Source organism: Poromitra crassiceps, assembly GCF_964638095.1.
Source record: "Poromitra crassiceps genome assembly, chromosome: 14".
NCBI lineage: Eukaryota > Metazoa > Chordata > Actinopteri > Beryciformes > Melamphaidae > Poromitra > Poromitra crassiceps.
In genome coordinates this window covers 25,233,771-25,256,265 of record NC_139633.1, presented here as the reverse complement: position 1 = coordinate 25,256,265, position 22,495 = coordinate 25,233,771, and the positions used below count along the sequence as shown (strand labels likewise).

General features: G+C 43.8%; 1 protein-coding gene across 1 annotated transcript in view; it reads left to right on the top strand.

Moving 5' to 3' along the window:
• Window positions 1-22,495, top strand: part of bicc1a (BicC family RNA binding protein 1a) — a gene marked incomplete at its 5' end in the record, with an annotated part of 98,444 nt that overhangs the window by 17,305 nt on the left and 58,644 nt on the right. The window contains one exon of the mRNA XM_083650510.1: window positions 11,183-11,229. Within this exon, the coding sequence (XP_083506636.1) occupies window positions 11,183-11,229 (47 nt within the window). The remainder of the gene's footprint in view (window positions 1-11,182; window positions 11,230-22,495) is intronic.

The following is a 22,495-nucleotide window of genomic DNA, read 5'->3' as shown; positions in this document are numbered from 1 at the left end:
TTAGCACTCAGTTAAAAAAATGGCTTCTAGGGGGCGCTGCAAAACATATTAACAGCTATAACTTTTGATCAGATTGTCCTATCTGAACATATGAGGTATGTATGGATTCAGGATCAGGAGTATCAATTGGTATTTCAAGCACATTACTTAGAGAAACAATAGTTTGTCCTGCAATCAAAATAACAGACAGAGAACCATAGGGCTTAAACATTTATTTATATAATCTTGAGAACGGCACTCAGCACAACAAAAGTAACTATTGTTGACATTATTCATTTTTAACTGTGCCTATGGTTGTGAGTAATTACTGAGACATTTACTTGTTTGATTGGTGTCAGTCTTGGAAAAATTTCTGGTCCAGCTATTTCTCACATTTGCACTTGCACAGACGTGTGCACTTCAACTTTGCCTTCATGCACTTGCACCGAGAGCTGGCAGGTCTACTTGTACAAGTACTTGTACAAGTGCACTTCACATCCAGTTGAAATATATCCTCAGCAAGTGGTAGGGTCGTCCAAATGGGAAGCAGCTTGCTGTCCTCTTCTTTCCACCCATGATCAGTGGGGTTGTTGACAGGCATTGTGGACCTTAATGAATGAATGAATGAATGAATGATAATAAAATACAATACTTAAATGCATACAGGTGTATACTTACATGTAAGCTGTCGTCCAGATGCTTGCTTGGAAGACACTCCTTCTGAGATGTTGATCCAAAGCATCCATTGTTGGGGGAATTCTTTCAACATCCCTAGTCTTCTGTGAGAATAACCTCATTCGAATAAGATCAACATCATTTTCCTCATTTGATTCATTGGAGTACAGCCTACAAACAAAGTTAACTGCAACTTCTTTCAGCCGTGGCGAAGTTTGGAATGGAGTGTCAACGATAGTTGCGAACTCCTCTGTCAGGTATGGGACTTCGTGCATCAACTTGCAGCAGGATCGCTTACCCTTGAACTTGAAGGAAGATGTGCTGTCTGATCCAGTGAATGCGTGGAAGAGAGCCATAGCTTTGCATGTTGCTGTGCCCAGGTTTGTTGCGAGAGTGTTCAGGGAGATCATTCTCATTGTCTTTCCAGCCTTAAAGGAGATCCAGATTTCCGCAGCTGCATTCAAAGCCTTGATATGATGGAAATTACTTAGTAGAATTACAACATCTGTGTCTCCAGTATGTACCATCCCAAGTGATGCTGTTTGGAGGGCATGGAGAAGATGTACTAGGACACGAGTGTCAGCTTCCTCATGGTTGCATTGATCCATTGGAGGACTGTTCCCAACATGGTGGACTCGATCATCTGCAGTGATGTAGACATCCTTGTCATCTGAGAACTGTCCATCTGTTACCAACTTAGTTGACAGGAATGAAAACAGTTCCTTCTTATTATCCTCATTTGCCAGAAACTTCTGCCAATCTCCCGGGACTTTGGCAGTACCAGAGACAAACTATTGTTTCTCTAAGTAATGTGCTTGAAATACCAATTGATACTCCTGATCCTGAATCCATACATACCTCATATGTTCAGATAGGACAATCTGATCAAAAGTTATAGCTGTTAATATGTTTTGCAGCGCCCCCTAGAAGCCATTTTTTTAACTGAGTGCTAATTCCAGTTGATTCACCACACTGTCTGGGCCTAAAATAGCATGAAAAAGTTATGTTCCATAGCAACTGTGGGGACACTTTAATACTTTCTCTTCAAAAATGCATAATTTCGGTTGTGGCCATTTTGGAAAATGGGCCAAAAAAGGTATTTCTTTTAATCTGCTTACTAAAATTCTTGAAGTACCAGTTGCCACTTTTAATCCTGAATCCATACATACCTCATATGCTCAAATTAGATGATCCAATCAAAAATTATAGCTGTTTAATGTTACCATGTACCTAGTTTACCATTTTACCATGTTACCATATCTTACAGCGCCCCCTAGGGGACAATTTTGAATCTGTGTGTCTGACCCTCGGACCAAAATTGATCTATAGACCCTTAACTTCAACTTAGAAGTGAAAACCAAACTTTTGCATCAATTTGAAATGAAAACCACATTTTACATGGAGACAAAACCCCACTAATTGGAAACAACTGAAAATAGACGCCAGAGCTGATGAAAAGACGCAAGGTGGACACAGGCCCTCAGGTATCAATGGGATATATTGGACTGCACTTTTCATGTTGTGATTTCTTTTTCAATCTTACTATATTTTTTGTCTTCTGACTGATGTGACCACTACGCTGCATACTTACACTAAGTCAAATTCGTCATATGTAATCTGATTACTTACTGTGGTGATAAAAGCGATTCTGACTTCCCTGGTAATCAACTAATTTAGTGATCATGAGTACTACTTGGTCAGGTTTATCTGGGCCTTTCTTTTAGTGATAATGAGTACTACTTGGTTAGGTTTATCCAGGCCTTTCTTTTAGTGATAATGAGTACTACTTGGTGGGGTTTATCCAGGCCTTTCCTTTAGTGATAATGAGTACTACTTGGTCAGGTTTATCTGGGCCTTTCCTTTAGTGATAATGAGTACTACTTGGTCAGGTTTATTCAGGCCTTTCCTTTAGTGATAATGAGTTCTACTTGGTCATGTTTATCCAGGCCTTTCTTTTAGTGATAATGAGTACTACTTGGTCAGGTTTATCTGGGCCTTTAGTGATAATGAGTACTACTTGGTCAGGTTTATCCAGGCCTTTCTTTTAGTGATAATGAGTTCTACTTGGTCAGGTTTATCTGGGCCTTTAGTGATAATGAGTACCCCTTGGTCAGGTTTATCCAGGCCTTTCTTTTAGTGATAATGAGTTCTACTTGGTCAGGTTTATCTGGGCCTTTAGTGATAATGAGTACTACTTGGTCAGGTTTATCCAGGCCTTTCCTTTAGTGATAATGAGTTCTACTTGGTCAGGTTTATCCAGGCCTTTCCTTTAGTGATAATGAGTACTACTTGGTTAGGTTTATCTGGGCCTTTAGTGATAATGAGTACTACTTGGTCAGGTTTATCTGGGCCTTTAGTGATAATGAGTACTACTTGGTTAGGTTTATCCGGCCCTTTCTTTTAGTGATAATGAGTACTACTTGGTCAGGTTTATCCGGGCCTTTAGTGATAATGAGTACTACTTGGTTAGGTTTATCCGGGCCTTTCCTTTAGTGATAATGAGTTCTACTTGGTCAGGTTTATCCAGGCCTTTCCTTTAGTGATAATGAGTTCTACTTGGTCAGGTTTATCCAGGCCTTTCCTTTAGTGATAATGAGTACTACTTGGTTAGGTTTATCCAGGCCTTTCCTTTAGTGATAATGAGTACTACTTGGTGGGGTTTATCCAGGCCTTTCCTTTAGTGATAATGAGTTCTACTTGGTCAGGTTTATCCAGGCCTTTCCTTTAGTGATAATGAGTACTACTTGGTTAGGTTTATCCAGGCCTTTCCTTTAGTGATAATGAGTACTACTTGGTGGGGTTTATCCAGGCCTTTCCTTTAGTGATCATGAGTACTACTTGGTCAGGTTTATCCAGGCCTTTCCTTTAGTGATCATGAGTACTACTTGGTCAGGTTTATCCAGGCCTTTCTTTTAGTGATAATGAGTACTACTTGGTCAGGTTTATCTGGGCCTTTCCTTTAGTGATAATGAGTTCTACTTGGTGGGGTTTATCCGGGCCTTTCCTTTAGTGATCATGAGTACTACTTGGTCAGGTTTATCCGGGCCTTTAGTGATAATGAGTACTACTTGGTAGGGTTTATCCGGGCCTTTAGTGATCATGAGTACTACTTGGTAGGGTTTATCCGGGCCTTTAGTGATAATGAGTACTATTTGGTAGGGTTTATCCGGGCCTTTAGTGATCATGAGTACTACTTGGTAGGGTTTATCCGGGCCTTTAGTGATAATGAGTTCTACTTCGTCAGGTTTATCCAGGCCTTTCCTTTAGTGATAATGAGTACTACTTGGTAGGATTTATCCGGGCCTTTAGTGATCATGAGTACTACTTGGTAGGGTTTATCCGGGCCTTTCCTTTAGTGATAATGAGTTCTACTTCGTCAGGTTTATCCAGGCCTTTCCTTTAGTGATAATGATTACTACTTGGTCAGGTTTATCCAGGCCTTTCCTTTAGTGATAATGAGTACTACTTGGTCAGGTTTATCCGGGTCTTTAGTGATAATGACTACTAAACTAAACTCCGGGCCTGCATCTCTTTGCTGGATTGTTGTGTGTGGAAAGAAGCCATTCGATGCTGTTTACATTCCTGTTGCTTCTCTCTGCTCCAAAACAACGGAATCTCCCAGAAAGTTCCTCTGTCCACAAAATAATGGATCCCAGACCCCAAATCATCTGCCAGTGTTGCTTCCTCCCAGCCTTCCAGAGAAGAAACACTGTCAGTTCTGGTTCTGGACACATGCAGTCATGGAGAATAGGTGGGTTGAAATTACTGCCTGGAAGGGATTAGCGGGTTCTACTAAATGGGTGTGGATCTGAATAAATTGGTCCCTCATGTTCACTTAGCCTAATTAATGGCGACGTTCGGAGATCTTTGCTCATAACATAGCGCCATGTTAATCGCACCGTTATTTTTTGAGAAACCCCATTGGACAGTTACTGATTGCAACATCCAATGTGTGCTCGCTCACTCGAGAGGTCTTGTGTCGTGACTCGAGCTGTGATGCCTTTGCAGGCTGCTGTGCTGGAAGAGAAGAGCGCTGTCTTGTCCTCATCTAACCTGCATGGCCTCCTAGCATCCAAACACACACTGACACACAGCAGCACTTCAACAAGGACGTCAGATGTCCCTACTCTCTGCTATGAGACTCCAAATGCTGTGTTTGTCATTAGTGTCACGCGGCACTGCTGAAGCCGAATGACAGAATTGGGGCTGCTGCACTAAGAATGCTACAGCTGCCTTTTATTCACCTTATGCAGAAGAGACCGCCTGGCTTCAGAGACGAACAGGAAGTGTACATTTGCAATCGGACGTTCCGATTGTATTTACACTTCCTGTGACTCGTAAACCTAGTCTGACTCATAATGTGAGTCAGACTAGGTTTGACCAGGTGAGTCAGACTAGTTTGAGCAGGTAAAACTGCTGGCGTTTTGAACAGGAAGTCGTGATACAATGGGTCAAGTGGGCGGGGCTGCATAAGGTGAATAGCCAGAGGTGGAAAGAGTGCTAGAAAATGTCCTATCTCAGCTATTGTTACTTTGCTGACATCCTTGTGTATAAAAGGGAGCAAGTGGGCTTTGTCTGTCTGTCGGTTTCCATTTTTGTCCCACTGATGTCACAATATCTATGACATCATCGGTGATGTCATCAGTGACATCAATATTGACCAAAATCATCTTATGGCATCACTGATGCTGTCATAGGCAGTGGCACTGATGATGTCATAGGCATTGTGACATCATCAGTGATGTCATAGGCATTGTGACATCATCAGTGACATCAGTGATGCGAAGTTGGCAAATTTGTGCGCTGCGCAGCGTGCGACGAGCCCGCGCAGTGGGCGGGCCTAGGGTTTCGGCGGGGCCTCTCTGAGCCTGGCCAAGAACAGGCCTTGTCTGTCGCTGTGTCTTTAAGACTCATTAATAATAACGACCTCTCTGTTCTGATTGGCTACCTGTTTCAAGAGTGAAACGTGAGAGGGGCAGTTGCAGACAGTGACATGAAGAAAAATCTCTACGGTAGTATGTAGTATGGGAGTAATGTATTGGTCTCCGCCCCCCCCTGTAACATAATGTACCCCTGGAGCTTGTGGGGCACCGTGCTGCACCCTCCCTGTCGCTGCCTGGGTTCTCCCACGGCTGCTCTGCACGCCACGCATCTGCCAACAGGATGTGTTGCTCTCAGCACATGCTCCTTGTGTTTTCACTCATGTTTCCTTAACCAATTCCTTTCAGCCCCAAGTATTCACATACCGAAAAAAAAAGTTGTTGTGCTATTTTGTGTTGTGTTTGGATCATCACACGCGTAGTTAACTCATATCTTTTGCTGTGTGTTTAACACTCAGTGCTTAATGGACTTGTCCTTAGTGTTGTCATCACACCAGAGTTTTCACTTCAATACTAGTGCTAAGTTGAATAAGTGCAAATTCGATGCTGCCGCAGCAAACAAGCAAAGCCGTCAACCGATGGTTTACCACTTGTCTTGTGCAGCTTTGCAGCAGCCTTTTAACACAGGAGTGTTGAAATGCTCCTTGGGCGTCCATCTTTGTTGGCGCTGTTAAGTGGAATCTGGGTTCATATTTCGCTCCTGGCACCAGTTTGTCAACCAGTTTAGGTGGACTGGGACTCGGTTCAAGATGCGGTAAACTGTTTGACGCTGTTGCCGTGTTTGCAGCCGCTAACCGCTGTAGTCTGCTGCCAAGAAGAGTCAGGCTCTTGTCTCGTCCAATCCCTCTTCTTCTTCTTCTTCTTCTTGTTTGAACTATTCCAGTCTGCACGCGTGCGCCCTCTGGAGGTGATGCGGAAGTGGAATTTCAGCTTGCAGAAGACACTTGCAGCAAGTGTCAAAAGTTCACACATTTCAATCTTTGAATTCAGTCTTTCGGAATGGTAATGAAAGTAGTGTGGAATTTTTCGTTATCCTGCCAACACTACCTGTGCCTCCCCGCCCAATCGGTGGTAGAGTTGCGATTTGTACTCTGTTGCATAGCAACACTAAATCAGTAGCTATATAGCCCTCATCTGTCTGTTTTGCCCGACAACAACCTAACAAACTTTTCCGCCTCGCCTTCCATGGATTTCATGCTCCTTCCAGTAAATGGGTTTTCTTTCTCTCTGTGCATAATAAGAGACCCCATTGGCCGGTAACTTTACAAGCCAATGACAGTTCAAATGAGGATGGATGGTGAGCAGAATCCAGCGTTCAAAGGCGTGTTTCGTGTGGAGAATATCTTTGGTTAATTTTAGTACTGTTCTTTCTCTGCAGTTGGGGATGTTTGTCATTAGCATTTTAATTATCCTATCTTGTAGCCGGTCTTTATATCCCTGCTGTCTGTTTTTCATTTGCCACTGGCAGAGACATTCTCAGAGCGATATTTTGTTGAGTTGTGATAAAACTGCCCTTCTGTACTAGTTGAAGAAGTCACAGTATGTCACCACATGAGCATCAATATTGTTAGGCAAAATGATTATTATTATTAATTCGATTACAATAATTACAACAATAACCAATGAGCTCATTAAGCCACATCATAGTCACATCATCGTGGATTGAGTTGAATTAAACTGAATTGTACCGTATATGAGATTGATAGATTGAATTAGTGCTATTCTGTATCAAATTGTTCCAACTTTTTTATTTATTGTATTGCAGACCATTTATCGAGATGCATATCGTGTCATCTGAGAGGGAACGATGATAAGATACACACACACACCCTGGTTTAAACACATTGCACACGGTCCAGCCATATAGGCTACTAGGTTTTGTCTTGGGTCCTTTTCCTCCTGTCCTCCCCACTCGCCACTGAAGTATAGTATTAATTGTTTTTAGCCATCAGCATCCTGGATAGTTTCAGGTTAATTTTGTATTCTCTGTGCATCTATACACCTAAAGCCTGTATAAAATGAAAACAGCACATGCGAAGAGGATGTGGTTGCAGTGTGTGTTAGATATTACGGGACTACTTCACGGTTTGTTTTGGTTCTTAGAGGAAACGCGAGCGGTAACAAGGATTTTTTCGTAATCGCGATGACTCCAGGCCACCCCGAGAGCCGAGCACTTCCGTCAGACTTTCATCCCCATCGTCCCACCTCAAAGCTGGATCATCTCAAACAATCTCAGATGTAGACATTCCCACCTACTATTATCCTGATGAACCGCAAAGACAGTTGCCCTAGCCAAACTCACTCCAGGTAGGGCAACCTGAACCCTAACTGGACCCCTCCCCCTGCTCCCACACACACTCTCTCTCTCTCTCTCTCTCTCTCTCTCTCTCTCTCACACACACTTTAAAGTGCTTCCTTTGATTCTGATTACACACACCATTTTCTTTGCAAACTGAGTGCATGAGAGTGCAACCCAAAATGTTTGTATAAACATAAGATAAATTGGTGATGACTCGTCACAGCTGGAGGGACAACCGACATTGGTTGAGCAACTTTGTTTTCCCCCCCGTATGTGATGCTTTCAATCTGTTAATTTAGCTTTTCTGTCTTGTGACAACACTAGAACTAGTTTTCTTTGACATCTCACAAAGTAGGTATTGTGAGAAAATTTGTTGAACGAATTCGTGGTTGAGTGGAATGTCAGTCGACACAGTTATGGAGCGTGTATCTTTGCGGGTGACGTGTAATTGACTCTGTGGCGGTGGTTGTTAAAATGCAACCGGACAATGAGGATAATGATGATAGGAGGTTGATAGTTGGTGGTTGCAGACTGTCTTGGCTGTTTTCTCACAACAATGCTGTTAAAGTAAACTCTACATTGTCCATCTGTTTCTAATCAGTGTTAGGGGGTAACGCATTACAAAAGTAACATATTACAAGTAATATATTACTTTTAGAAGTAACTCAGTAATATAACTTATTACCAATAGGATTTCAATAATATTATACCAGTTACTTTGTGGAGTAACACAAGTTACAAATTGAGTTACTTAAATCAAAGCACATATTTAAATAAAGATACAATCATTTCCTAATCAAATTGTGTGTTTTATGCAAATAACCACTATAGAGGACAATAACAAAGAAAAGGACAACATTTAGAATTTTGGACGGTTTACACTGACTTCAAGACAGTTGACATTATTTTTCGGGATGGTTCCGTGGCATCACTCACTGTCATTCTGCTACTGCTGTTATTTTGGTTGAAAGTAATGCAAAAGTAGTGGTAACAAGTTACTCTACACAGACAGTAATACTGTCAAGTAACTTGTTACTTTCAAATGAAAGTAACTAGTAATATAGTATATTACATTTTGAAAGTAACTTGCCCAACACTTCTCAGGTTTCCTCTTCCCTGTTCGTCTTTTTGAATGATGAGCCAATGAGAAGTCAGAAATGATGCATTCATTTTCATAGTTGTAACTAAGTAAGTGTAATGGTGGTGGGGTGGGGGGGGGTGGGGGGGCGTGACTGTCTGATTCAGCAGCCAGCTGTGGACCGGGGGCCTGTTTACGGCGTGGTGTGTGTGTAAGTAGCACCATGTGTTAAGTGCTCCTGGTGTAGGCATTACATTACTGCATCGCTGACGGCTATAATGTCTAGTGTCTGGTTGAAAAGGAAAAGCATGTTTAGCGAGGGGGGTCATTCATTTGCTTTGTTTGTGGTTTGAAACGTGCCGCTGATGGGGGAAGTCATAACAAAGATTTTCACGCCCAGGTTTTCACATGTGGCCCGTCCCTACTGAACAGTGAGCACCGTTAGCCGCTATGTGTGCGGGGGAATGGATTTCAAGGGTTTACATGAGGGATGAAACGATAACCGGGTCGCTATTATTACCGTTTCAAAATGTATTATTATTATCGTTAAAACTGTGCGTTACCGTGATGACAGCGCTTTGAAAAATACTGTCCATCAGCAAGCAACGTTGGCAACGGTCTCCCACACGCAGGCGTGCAGCCTTGGTGAAATGATCATCAGTACTTTTTGAAAATCTTCAGCACATTTGACCAATAACCTGATCATACTGATAGCTGTCATAATTGATGTCGCTATAATCGTGATATGGAATTTTCATACCGTTTCAAGCGTATGTCAAATTATTCTACTTGACATAGAATAATTGCAATAAAACAGTATGGTAATAAATATGTGTTTCCCAGTGTCCCGCAGAAGCCCCATTTCTTCAGAAAAGCCAACTTTTGAAGAATTGAAATTTCCCCCATTGTCGTAATGGTTTGGTTTGTACACCCACGGCCTTGAAACATTTTCATTCCGTAAGAGACGACGCCAACTATCAGAACTATCAGATTCTGGAGTACATCAACATAGGCTTGTCTATCTAGTTCAAAACATCCCTGCTTCCCTCAACTCTGATGACAAGTATTCCGCTGATACTGTACGAGGAATGTTCTGAATTTCTACTTCTCCGTGCGGTCGCAAAAGAATATGATTTTGCAGTAGACGATGTTTATATCGATTTCAGCCAAAACTAATCTTTCCACCCCACCAATTAAAGCTCATTAATCACCCGTAAATGTGATATATTCTCGGCCGTATATCCTGAAATAAATGTGTTGTTCTCGGCAGTTGAAACGCATAGCAAAGGACTTCTGGTCTACTTTATCATAACATCATTCTTGTCTTTAACCACCAAGGCCAGTATTTATGTGACTGTATAAGCCACACTAAACTCTCCACTGCTCCTTCCTGACCCAGATTTGCATGGACAGTAGTGGATCCACCTTGAAATGCATCGTTACCATCCCTGCACTCCACGTCCCACACGGCACATGAACATGAGAATTCTCCTTGGACAGCAGCAGATATGCATTTTGCATGAACAGAGCGGGCCGCGGTCTGAAGGACTTGCAGATGTTTTGGAGAGACGTGAAGAAGAATGTGGTTAGCCCACAGCTAGCTTCACAGCCACGGCTTTACTGTATCAGATGAGGGTGTTTCTCTTGGTGTTCTGCTCGGAAAAACTACTTTTCTACTCTACTACTCACCTGAATGCTGGTTTGTGTACAGGTGACTTTAGGGTAATGATGCGAATTCTCCTCTATTTAATATGGCCCCGAAGGCTTAGATACTGACAGACTCATTTCAACAAGTGTGAAAACGACACCCGTCTACCCAATCGTGGTGTCACTTCCGCCGTTAAAAAATATTTTCCATCAATTTGTTACACGGAAGCTATATCCAAATCATCGGGATTATAGAAAATTACTTGGAACATTTTATTCCAAATCTGAAAATGATCATAATCGTCAGCCACGCCAAGCACAATACCCACAGAAATGGAGATCGACTGAAAACACTGGTCTCTTGAGTGAAGAGATACCCTCATATTTCTAAGACACTGGATGAGCCGAGCGTGATTTGGCTCCGCTGAGGTTACTTTGTGTATTCAACATTGAGTGGCTCCGTGTGGTTTCATGAATTATTCTCTCTCTCTCTCTCTCTCTCTCTCTCTGTCTGTATGTCTCTCTCTCTCTCTCTCTCTCTCTGTCTGTATGTCTCTCTCTCTCTCTCTCTCTCTCTCTCTGTCTGTACTGTATGTCTCTCTCTCTCTCTCTCTCTCTCTCTAGCTGCCTCTGAAGGGAGAGTCAACGGTGGGGAGGATTTCTTCCAGAAGGTGAGTGTGTTAACTGTAGTCTGCACTTGGGTCATGTTTGCATTGTCTTTGGGTGAAGTTCAAGCCGGCTGAGTCTCCTGGTGACGGCGAGGGAGCAGATGTCAGGTGCTTCTCCAGTCGGGCCTAATTACAGATCAAAACCAGGAAAAACAACGGAACAAAAGTGATGTTAACTCGTTCCAGGGCTCTGATCCTACGATACAGCTGACACAACACTTCTTCAACTTAGTGTATATGTGCGGACCAGTGGAGATCTTCTGTATAGTTAGAAATGAGTTTTCTCCAACGTTTAAATCTAGGCTTGATCTGGCAAGCACTGATTGATTGATTGATTGATTGACTGACTGACTATTCCTGATGACTAATATAATCAGGACTGACTGGTCTCTCACGTCTCATAATCTACAGTGTTTTGTTTGTTTGTTTTTAACATTTCTGTCCTATTAAAGCCTCCCTGTCTCTCTAGCATTTAAATCAAATCTAAATATCTACATTTCAGCTACAGAAGTATCATGTTTTATTTCTGCAAGTAAGGCAATTTGAACCTTTAAGGGCTAGTTCATATTATTTGATGTGTGGTTTTACAGGATGAGTTACCTGCAGTAGAGTCCGGTCAGTTTGATGTGTGGTTGTACAGGATGAGTTACCTGCAGTAGAGTCCAGTCAGTTTGATGTGTGGTTGTACAGGATGAGTTACCTGCAGTAGAGTCTGGTCAGTTTGATGTGAGGTTGTACAGGATGAGTTACCTGCAGTAGAGTCCGGTCAGTTTGATGTGTGGTTGTACAGGATGAGTTACCTGCAGTAGAGTCCGGTCAGTTTGATGTGTGGTTGTACAGGATGAGTTACCTGCAGTAGAGTCTGGTCAGTTTGATGTGTGGTTGTACAGGATGAGTTACCTGCAGTAGAGTCCGGTCAGTTTGATGTGTGGTTGTACAGGATGAGTTACCTGCAGTAGAGTCCGGTCAGTTTGATGTGTGGTTGTACAGGATGAGTTACCTGCAGTAGAGTCTGGTCAGTTTGATGTGTGGTTTTACAGGATGAGTTACCTGCAGTAGAGTCCGGTCAGTTTGATGTGTGGTTGTACAGGATGAGTTACCTGCAGTAGAGTCCGGTCAGTTTGATGTGAGGTTGTACAGGATGAGTTACCTGCAGTAGAGTCCAGTCAGTTTGATGTGGGGGTTGTACAGGATGACCTGCAGTAGAGTCCGGTCAGTTTGATGTGTGGTTTTACAGGATGAGTTACCTGCAGTAGAGTCTGGTCAGTTTGATGTGTGGTTGTACAGGATGAGTTACCTGCAGTAGAGTCTGGTCAGTTTGATGTGTGGTTGTACAGGATGAGTTACCTGCAGTAGAGTCTGGTCAGTTTGATGTGTGGTTGTACAGGATGAGTTACCTGCAGTAGAGTCCGGTCAGTTTGATGTGAGGTTGTACAGGATGAGTTACCACTTACCTGCAGTAGAGTAGTACCTTTTAATCAGAGCCGTATAATAGAAGAGTTCCGACATCTCCATTCACTCCAATGGACCAGTTTTTTTCCAGGAAGTAAAAAGTGGAACTCTTGAGTAAAAAAAGCAGCACTGTCGAGTTGCAGCAAAATAGACAGTTTGTGTTGTACTTTGAAAGGGTTTTTCGTCCCTTGAATCAAATTGTACATTATCAGCTTTATTTTAGCATGCAAAAGTAGCGCGAGACCCATTCCCGGCTGTTCATTGCTAATGAGTCTCGCATTTTGATCCTCCGCTGACGCCACTCTCTTCCTAGAGGACACTACTTTTAATTAAACATTTTAATACCTTCAAAGTCTTTAACTACTTATATTTTGAGTCTGAACAGACATGGATGTAGATTGCGACATACAACCGCGAGGCGGCGGTCATTTCTAGTTTCATGTAATCAAAGACAAACGTTTCCTGTGAGTGGTCACTGGTCATTGGATTTTGTGATCAGTTACTGCATAGGAACTCTTGTTGATTATGCGAAACTCCCTAAGTATCGGAGTTCATTCATTCCTATTTAAAGTCCAGTTTAACTGAATTATGCTGAAACTCCCTCAATAGTATGTTAATGGGCTGTAAATGAAGCAACTGATGGACAGTGGTTGGTTTTAGCATTCCTCCTTTGTCTATTTTCCGTGTCTGGCTTTGGAGGTTAGGAAGTGGAGGAAATTTAATTGTCCCTGAAGCAGTTTTGCAAAAACCAAAGTAATGCAAACCAGGCGCCGTAAGATTCCCCTCCATGGAATTTGAACATGGACTCTGGATTTTTGAACGTGGATCTATTTTGTCTCCGCCTTTTGCTTTGGCTTGAACAGTGGTGTTTCACCATATATCCACCGAAGGTATCCTGCTCATTCCACAAAGATAATCTGACAAATTGTGCTTGTTAGTGCCCGGGCTGTGCCAGTCCTGCTTTTTAAACACTCTGGCTTGGACGCTATCGCGGCTCTTTCAAACGGACGGCGGTTACTAACGGGTTCAATTGTCGATAATTAGAAATTAGTGCGCAGCTGTTTTGCTTGGCAAGCTGGCGGGGGTGGGGGGGGGGCGGGCGAGCAGCAAAGGAGGAGCACTGAAGTCATGTTTTTATTGCAGAATTTCCGTTTGGATAATTCCGTATAGTTTCCCTCTTGATGGCGTGATCACCATACGCTATACAGTATATGCCCAATTAAAGTCGGGAAAATAAACACGGGCTTTTTGGGATCTGGAACGCTATTGTTGAAAGAAAATGGATGAGGTGTGTGGATTACCTTGAAGTTGATGAAAATGGAAACTCTTAGCTGGACCGCTTCCTGCCGCTTCCAACACGCCCATATATACCGCACACACTTAGTGAGAGTAATAAATCACGTGCGCACAGCGAGTTACCCACTCGCCCCCTCACATCAGAAAGGTAGATGGTCATTTTGTAGAAACACTCTAACATACTAGACCTTCAGAGTGAGATGCAGTAGATGATCAAGAGCTAACCAAAATGGACCAGCGCAGCACTCTCTCTCTCCCAGGTTCTGGTCTCTGTGGTTGATCGAGCCCTCTTACTCACTGTCTGTCGGACTTCCTGAGTCCAAAGCAGCGTTTTATAAGGCAAAGTGGAACGTCACTTCCTGCTTCAGCACTGTACCAGAGATTTTCTTCCGCAATTTATTTTCCCATAGGCATTTCGTAAAATGCTTATAAAAAGAGTTTTACTTGGTCAAACCAAACGGTTCAGCTATATTTAGAATCGGGAGAGACCATAGAACATTTCACTTGGACCCAAACTAAGAAACAACATAATAGAAAAAATTGTTTCTTTAAACACGCATTTTTTGATGTTTTGGTCTGAATGAAATGTGATGTGATCTCTCCTGTTTCTAAATATATCTGAACTAGGGATGCACCGATTGCCATTTTCTTGGCCGATTCCGATTTCCGATTTTTGAATAGTCTGACTTGCCGATACCGATTTTTGCCGATTCCGATTTTTTTTTCTAAAAACAACAATTGACAGCTTACACAAACGTTTTTGTAACTTTGTTTAAAAATTAAGATTCATAGAACAATTCTTACATCTAATGGGGATCCAAATAAACAAATAAACAATTCTTATCATTTGCATGAAGTAGGACCTTCTCACTCAAACACATCTCAAAATAAAAGTGTTCCAGGTTAGGCTACTGGACAGAGCTTTTTTGTGCAAATACAATGAATACAAAAATTAAATTAAATCCAATAGCCTATATCCCACAGCTATCATGCATTTACTTTTCCAAAAGAAAACAGATGCAACAGAACATCAAAATGATCCATGGACAAGGAGTTTATAGACTGGCTCCAGACCAGTCCTCTTGAGTAGAGGGGAAATGAGTTCATGAGTTACAGTAACGATCTTCAGTCTGAATATCAGGCGGAGTTTACACACAGTCCGAAGTTTGGTATGCGTATTTTTATCTGCCATCCGAAAAAATATCGTCACGCACAGAAAACGTTGCACACTTGTGAGTCCGATGCATTTTTATTATTATGTCCGTCGTTCTCATGTCGTTCTATTTGCAATACGAAACAAATAGTCTCAGTCTCCTGTATCCACGTCACGTTACAACATGACTTGACAGGCTGAGGCAGCAGCGCTGATGTGGAATGGAAAAGCAGGTCGGGGAATGGTTATCATACTGGACACAATGCTCGCGTTCACCTCGCCAAGCCGGCTGTGCGCGGTGGCGGGTTGCTGGAGCACCGCTTCCCGGGGAGAGAGAGCAGAGAGAGAGGGGCCGAGGTGAAGCGAGCTGCTCTGACTGGACTCCAGCCGAGCGGGACACGGCCGCACCTCTGTCTCCACGGCTTATTTTCGACTTGCATGTGTGACAAACTGCGAGCTTTGTCTACTTCACTGACGGTGAAAAAAATCCACAACGAGGAAGGTATGCTGGCGTGTGTGGTGTGGTGGCTGGGTGCCTGTCTCGGTGCTTTGGGGTGCGCGCACGTCATGTGAAAATCGGCTCACAGAATCGGCTATTTAGAGTGACCGGAACAGATCACCGATCGAGGCCGATCACGTGAAAATCGGCCATTTCCGGTCACGTGCCGATCGATCGGTGCATCCCTAATCTGAACCGTTTATTTTGAACAAGTAAAACTCTTTTTATAAGCATTTTACGAAATGTCAATGGGAAGATAAATGGCGGATGAACATCTCTGGTACAGTGCTGAAGCAGGAAGTGACGTTCCACTTTGGCTCTCTATAGAGCAGGCAGTCCCATCTCCCTCTTAAGTACTTTATTTAGTGGATGAAAAAGATGAAAAGATTGAAAAGATGGGCCTTTTTCACAGCTGCCATTTTGTGTCTAAAAGGCAGGGGAAACACATGTGCAACCAACTCACTAATTAGGGCCGCAGCACTGGAACAACTAAATGGACTGGAAGTTGGAAACCCTAATTAATGTTTTGGTGCCACCTGTGCTACTTCCTGCCTTTTGGACACAAAATGGCCGCTGCGAAAAAGGCCCTATTGCAGACAAAGTGGGACCACAGAGCTGGGTAACGAACCATGCAGCTCGCATGTCCCCTTCTGTCCTCCATCTTTCTCTCCGTCTTACTGTCTCTAGTCTCTGCTTCATGTTGTCCCCCTCCCTAGTGCTCCTCACTCCTTCTCCCCTCCTGCTGTCTCTTCTTGTCATTTCCAATTGTCAGTCTGTTAAACGGCTTGACCGCTCTCATCAGTCTGATGCAACCAGGGGATTTCTCTGCATGCGGACTACTTGATTATTTAACAACACCAACACGTGCCCCGTTGAAAGAGTTCGACACATTTCTGCAGAGTGAAACATTTGGACTGTGAACTGTTGGGGAGTGCCAAAGCATGGCACAGACCATTGGCACGGTGCGGACCATTGGCACGGCGCGGACCATGAAACCTTCTGAAGCGCTGAGGAGGAGAAGTTGAGCCATGGGGCCTTTGAAGAGCCGAGAAGCTGGAGAACCAGATAGCTGGAACCACAAAAGAGCTTTTTGGGAGTGGAGTTGAGAGATGCCTTTGAGTCCCCGGCCAGTTCACTCCCTTCCATCTCTCCTTTCCCAGGAGTGTGTGGTTGTGTATATAATGCCAGGCATGATACACACAAGTGCTGTTGCGTTCAGACATAATAATCCATTTTCGTTTAGTTTCGCAGCGCTGACTGACATCGTGTCGTTTTGCGCTGACATAGGGCAAACAAAGTAATGATATGTGTGGTCGGCGCTGGCGGGCAGAAAATCATCAGATGTTGAAACGAGAATGCCTGTATGCTGCCATCACAACAAAATATATAAAGAAAATGTTTCGGTGGTTGTGAAGCAACTGAAATTGGTTTCTTTTGTTCCGTGCCTTCAAGCGTATTTCCCTTGATGCATTTCAACAGTAGGATGTTTTCGCGAAAAGTGCCCTCTCTGCACTGTGGGCTACTCTTTCAAAAGCATGCGCGTATGTTTAGCTTAGCCCTGAAGGTACAGAGGTCTTAGCCCCGCATGTAATGGGGCTTGCGGTGCGAGTTAGCACTCGGTTTGTTAGCATGGCACTCAGTTGAGACTGCAGAGCCTCGTGGGGATGGTGGTCCCAAGCTTAGGCTGTCTGCTTCGAGCTCCGCCGTCTCTTCACAGTCAATCTCTTAGCTCTACTGCTCACAAGCCCTTTACCTCCCCCAGCAACCCTCTCTGTCTCACACACACACACGCACGCATGCACACGCACACACGCGCGCACACACACACACACACACACACACACACACACACACACACACGCACACACGCACACACGCACACACGCACACACGCACACACACACACATGCACATTCCAGCTGAATCAACAGCTGCACCATTGCAGAACAGGGCAGGAAGCAGGTCTTTCTCCTACTATGTTGATTGCTGGTCTGACACACACACACACACACACACACACACACATGTATGCACACACACACACACACACACACACACACACACACACACACACACACATGTATGCACACACACACACATGCACACAGTCACGTGTGTCAAGCACATGTGCCGTTTTTCATTGCCTAAACGATATCCTGTTTGATTGGATTCACATCTCTGCGCACGTCTACCTGCAGCAGCAACAACAAACTTCTAAGGAGCCAATCATCTCAAGGCCGAGGCCCTGAAAGCCATCATCACAGCCATGATGGCCCTACTACTACGTATAATATACGCATTTCTGCCTTCCAGAGAGGGCGTGGTGGCAGAGAGAAGAAAGGCCTGGAACATTAAATGTATAGGTAACCTAATTTGTGCAAATATCTTGACCCATTTGAGAGGTATTTGCCGCCTGGCCCCCTTCATAAAAATAAACGCCGTCCCAGCCTTTAAAATGGTGTGTGGTCTGTCAGAAATCACTCCCATCTGCAGGAGCCTGCCAAGAACAGCAACGCTGCTGGACAGGAAACAAGTTCCTCGGAACAAGACCCTATAGAGAAAAAGTTGATCGTTGAAAAATCGAAAAGGCAATGAAATTTTAATATTTTTTCTGCATCGACTATCAAGAGACTCCATTGTTTCACCTGACTTTAATAGGTTTCTGCTCTGCTTTGTATTAGCTGTGTTACCATATACCTGCTGGAAGAGGACTGATGGGACATTTCCTATTTACATATTGCATTAGATTTGTTTTTGAATGATTTCCCCCCCCCTTTTTTTATGAGGTTCACAATCACTCATCTCCCAGGCCAGGCGCTCTCATATTTCCACCGCCATTTTTAACCACCTCTGAGAGTTTGAGGGCCGCGTTAAATTCCTTTCGGCCAGGAGAAGGTTTTTCTGGTCGCGGGTTGAGGTGAACGCCTTTGTGACAAAAAGCAGAAACCTCTTTGTTATTGGCCCCGGAGACGGATTTAAAAAGCAGAAAGCTCCGTTATTGGCCCCAGAGACTGATTTAAAAAATGAAACGAAAAAAAATGGGGAAGCTGAAAGAGCAAATTTGAAAAGGGATTTCTCTGCATCATCAGGAACACAATGTCCTAGGAGCTTGTTATTGAATTGTCCAGCTGATGGAGTGAACTTGTGGCTTTTGAATGTAGATAACCGTGGGAAGCTCTCTTGTCTACTATAAAACTAAGACGTCTAATTCAGAACGAGACTTCTAATATTGCAGTTGTAAGGAAGCAAGGCGGGTTAATGCTAGAACATTGCTATTAGGGGCTGCACGATATTGGAACAAATTGACATTGCAATATATTTTGTTTCTGAGATATACAGTATATTGCGATATAAAAAAATACAAGAATGTTCACCAAATGACTTGAATAGTTCTATCAAGCCTTGCCCCTGTTAACACATTGAGTGCCACAGCGCTTCAGTAAAATTGTCTGGAGCCTGTGCCAGATTCACTTCCATTCAGTTGAAAACAGCTATAGAATTTTTTCTATTAGGGCTATATGGACAGGGCTGGACTCTAATGAAACATTGGACACTCCTGCTTCTTTCAAAGAAGAAATTTTGTTTCTAGACAGTTCCATTATGAAATGACAGCCTCTGAAAGAAGAGCACTTTCAAGGGTTTTCTGCTGTCTTTTTTTACTTTTCAAGATAAAGTCACTTTTATGAATACTTTTTGCACTCTAATTTCAAGCACATTCACTGACTCTAGCTAATATTTTCTGATGTAGTGACGTGGTGTAGTTCTGTGCAGCCTGCGTGCCGCACCCCCCTCTCCCCCCCTGAGCTGCAAACTCCTCCCCACACGCACACAGTCTATTTTCGCAGCCTCCGTTTTTGCGCCGGGCGGCTGACGGCGGCTCCCGGGCGGATCCCAGCGCGACAAGGAAATGCCAAACGGGACTGCAGGAAAAGGTTTGGCCGTTCGGCGTCGGGTGCTGCCTTTCTGGCGGGTAATCGTGTGGAGAAACTATATGCAGACAGATAGACAGAGGCAGAGGAGCTCAGTTGTGGGCGCGGATCGCAGCCAACTGTCAGCTGCAGACAGAGCAATCTATATGGCTCTGGCTGCAGCATGCATCGGCTTCTCTTTGATCACGGCTTTCTCCTGCACAAAGTAAAGGATCTGAGCGCCAAGGTTTTAGGGTGGCGCAGCTGCCGGGTAGATTTTTAAGGTGGCGCCGTGTGATCCGTTGAAGGGATTCATGCTCACTGGCTGGGTACGACCTTAAACAGCAGAATTATGGAATAATATGAATTATGATATTGGGACGTCCACAGACGTCCTTGGCACTTCTCGTTACTTTTTTTTAGGACGTCCACAGACGTCCTTGGCACTCAATGTGTTAAGAAGGTGGCCTAGTGCGTAACCTTTTGTGCGCGGGTGACGCTAGTGATGTTACGTCTGACACCGAAGCTGCGCCGTGTTACTCGCTAGGCAGTTGTGGCTTGCTTTGGTCCGGGAACAATCACGTGACTTTATGACATATGAAGCAGTTGTCTTGCTTCATTCATTCACGTGACTGGTTTGACAGCTCGGCGCACTCAAGTTTGAGTGCGGTTTGAGTTTCAAACCCACTTAAACGAAGCACACATGTATGTACCCAACACCCAAGTGCTACATACTTTGCCAAAAATACATACATATATAATCTGTAGCTTATTTGTACCAGCAGGCCCATGTGAAAATGACATGTTAGTGGATCTTTGTTTGTATAGAACATTTCATAAACATAACAGCAGCATAAAATGCTTCATATTACAACAATAGAAATATGGAATTAGACAGGCCAAATAACCCTTCAATATGAGTGCAGTCAAACAGAATGTGCATGGCGCATCAAATCCAAAACTATCCCAGAAGGTCCATTGTTCTGAACCAATAATGGAGCATGTGTCTTGGTTGCAGTACATTTATTTGTCCAGCAGATGTCAGTCAGAAAGCCTCGTTTGGCCATCACTAGGTGACCGCAGTAGTAAGTGAGTGTGTTTTTAGCCGCAGTCAGAGTGAGCTGCAGGATGCTAAGTGAGTAAAGTTAGCGTAGTTAGCTGGAAAAGAGCTTGGAACATCGCTGAGAGGCCGTCCATTATGTTCACTGCTGTACTGAAATCAAGTGCCAGTTCTCCACTGCAGAGTTGGTCCGCGCTCTTAGTAGAATCTTGTTAGCAGCTACGAGCTAGGCTAAGCTAAAGAAGACTAGCACAACACCAGAGGCTTCCCACGTACGGTTCACAGCCGCGAAAGCTGTAAAGGTAACATACCCTACTCTTAACAAAACCCTTCAATCAGAGTGAATGATGGCTTCTCTTCTACATTAGTCGTGATGGGCGTGGCCTATTTCATGCAGTGTCTCTATGACGTGACTATTGTGTATGTGCACATTGTGATGATGATGATGCTGGAACAACATTGTGCAGCCCTAATTGGTATGATGAGGGGCAATTGATGGCCCCGCCCCACCCCCCCGTGGCGCCGGGCCCGAGTGAACTGTTCCATACAAAAAATATTGTACTCTTTCAATGTATACGTACGAGTGAAAGATAGCCTTAAGGGGATCGTTTTGATTTTCATCGCATAGAAGAAAGACTTTCCTCTTGGTTAGTAGAAACAACACCACAGCCAAGAGACCTCATGAGTGTGACAGCTTTGGAAGGATGTTTCTCTGCCATTAGAGAATGCTGCTATCCAAAGACCTGCAGCGTGGGCCAAGAGCATGGGAGTGTAGGGGAAAACATCAACTCAACATCAACACGGCACACACTTGTTGTACAAATGTGTTTTGCAATGATCTGTTGGCTTGCAACTATCTGCTATTATACGTTTTTGTGGAGGAATGCAGGATCCTAGGACTAACTTGTCTTTGTACAGTAGGAAGAGCTTTTAATATTTTTTCGCTGTCAATTAATTTACAGCCTAGCAAAAAAACAAGTCGTGGGTCTCACCAGCTGGCTTTGATCAAATCAGTGCAGTTGCTTTGAGCAAAATGATGTTTCTGCCTTCGAGTGGTTTAAAATGTATTTTATTTTGGTTCGCTAATGGTGGAGTAGTGGTCTAGAGGCACCCCAATTCTGTCACTTGCCTAGGCCGCCCTTATATATCTGATTATAACATGTTGTAGAAAACCAGTGAGGCTTGAAGAGGCTTCCACTCAACCATCATCATGAACCTCGAGTGTGTTAACTGCAGAAAGCAGATCAGGCCTCCTTCCAAACATCTCTCTGCTGCTCTCCAGGTGTGTGTGAGACTGGCAGAGGAGAAACGTCCCTCTGCTCTCCAGGTGTGTGTGAGACTGGCAGAGGAGAAACGTCCCTCTGCTCTCCAGGTGTGTGTGTGAGACTGGCAGAGGAGAAACGTCCCTCTGCTCTCCAGGTGTGTGTGAGACTGGCAGAGGAGAAACGTCCCTCTGCTCTCCAGGTGTGTGTGTGAGACTGGCAGAGGAGGAAACGTCCCTCTGCTCTCCAGGTGTGTGTGTGAGACTGGCAGAGGAGAAGCTGTCAGAACCTGTTGTAGCGGAGGCCAAACAGACCTGCAGGCCACTTCCAGAACAGCATATGGTCGGAATTTAGACCATTTCCCTTTGAGATTTATGATTTATTCCCCCGAGAATAAAACCAGGGTGCTGTCCTCATTAATGTCTCTCCTTTCATTTCATAGCGCAGCCAATACTAATAGTAAATGCAAAATTATTTTAATAGAGTTGTAAAAGTCAAATGCAGTAATAATAATAATCCGAAGATCCAATTTTTGCAGAGAAAGCTGATTGCACTTGATGCAGCTCTCTCTCTCTCTCTCTCTCTCTCTCTCTCTCTCTCTCAGTTCAGAGTGTTTCCTTGCTCTCTCTCTCTCTCTCT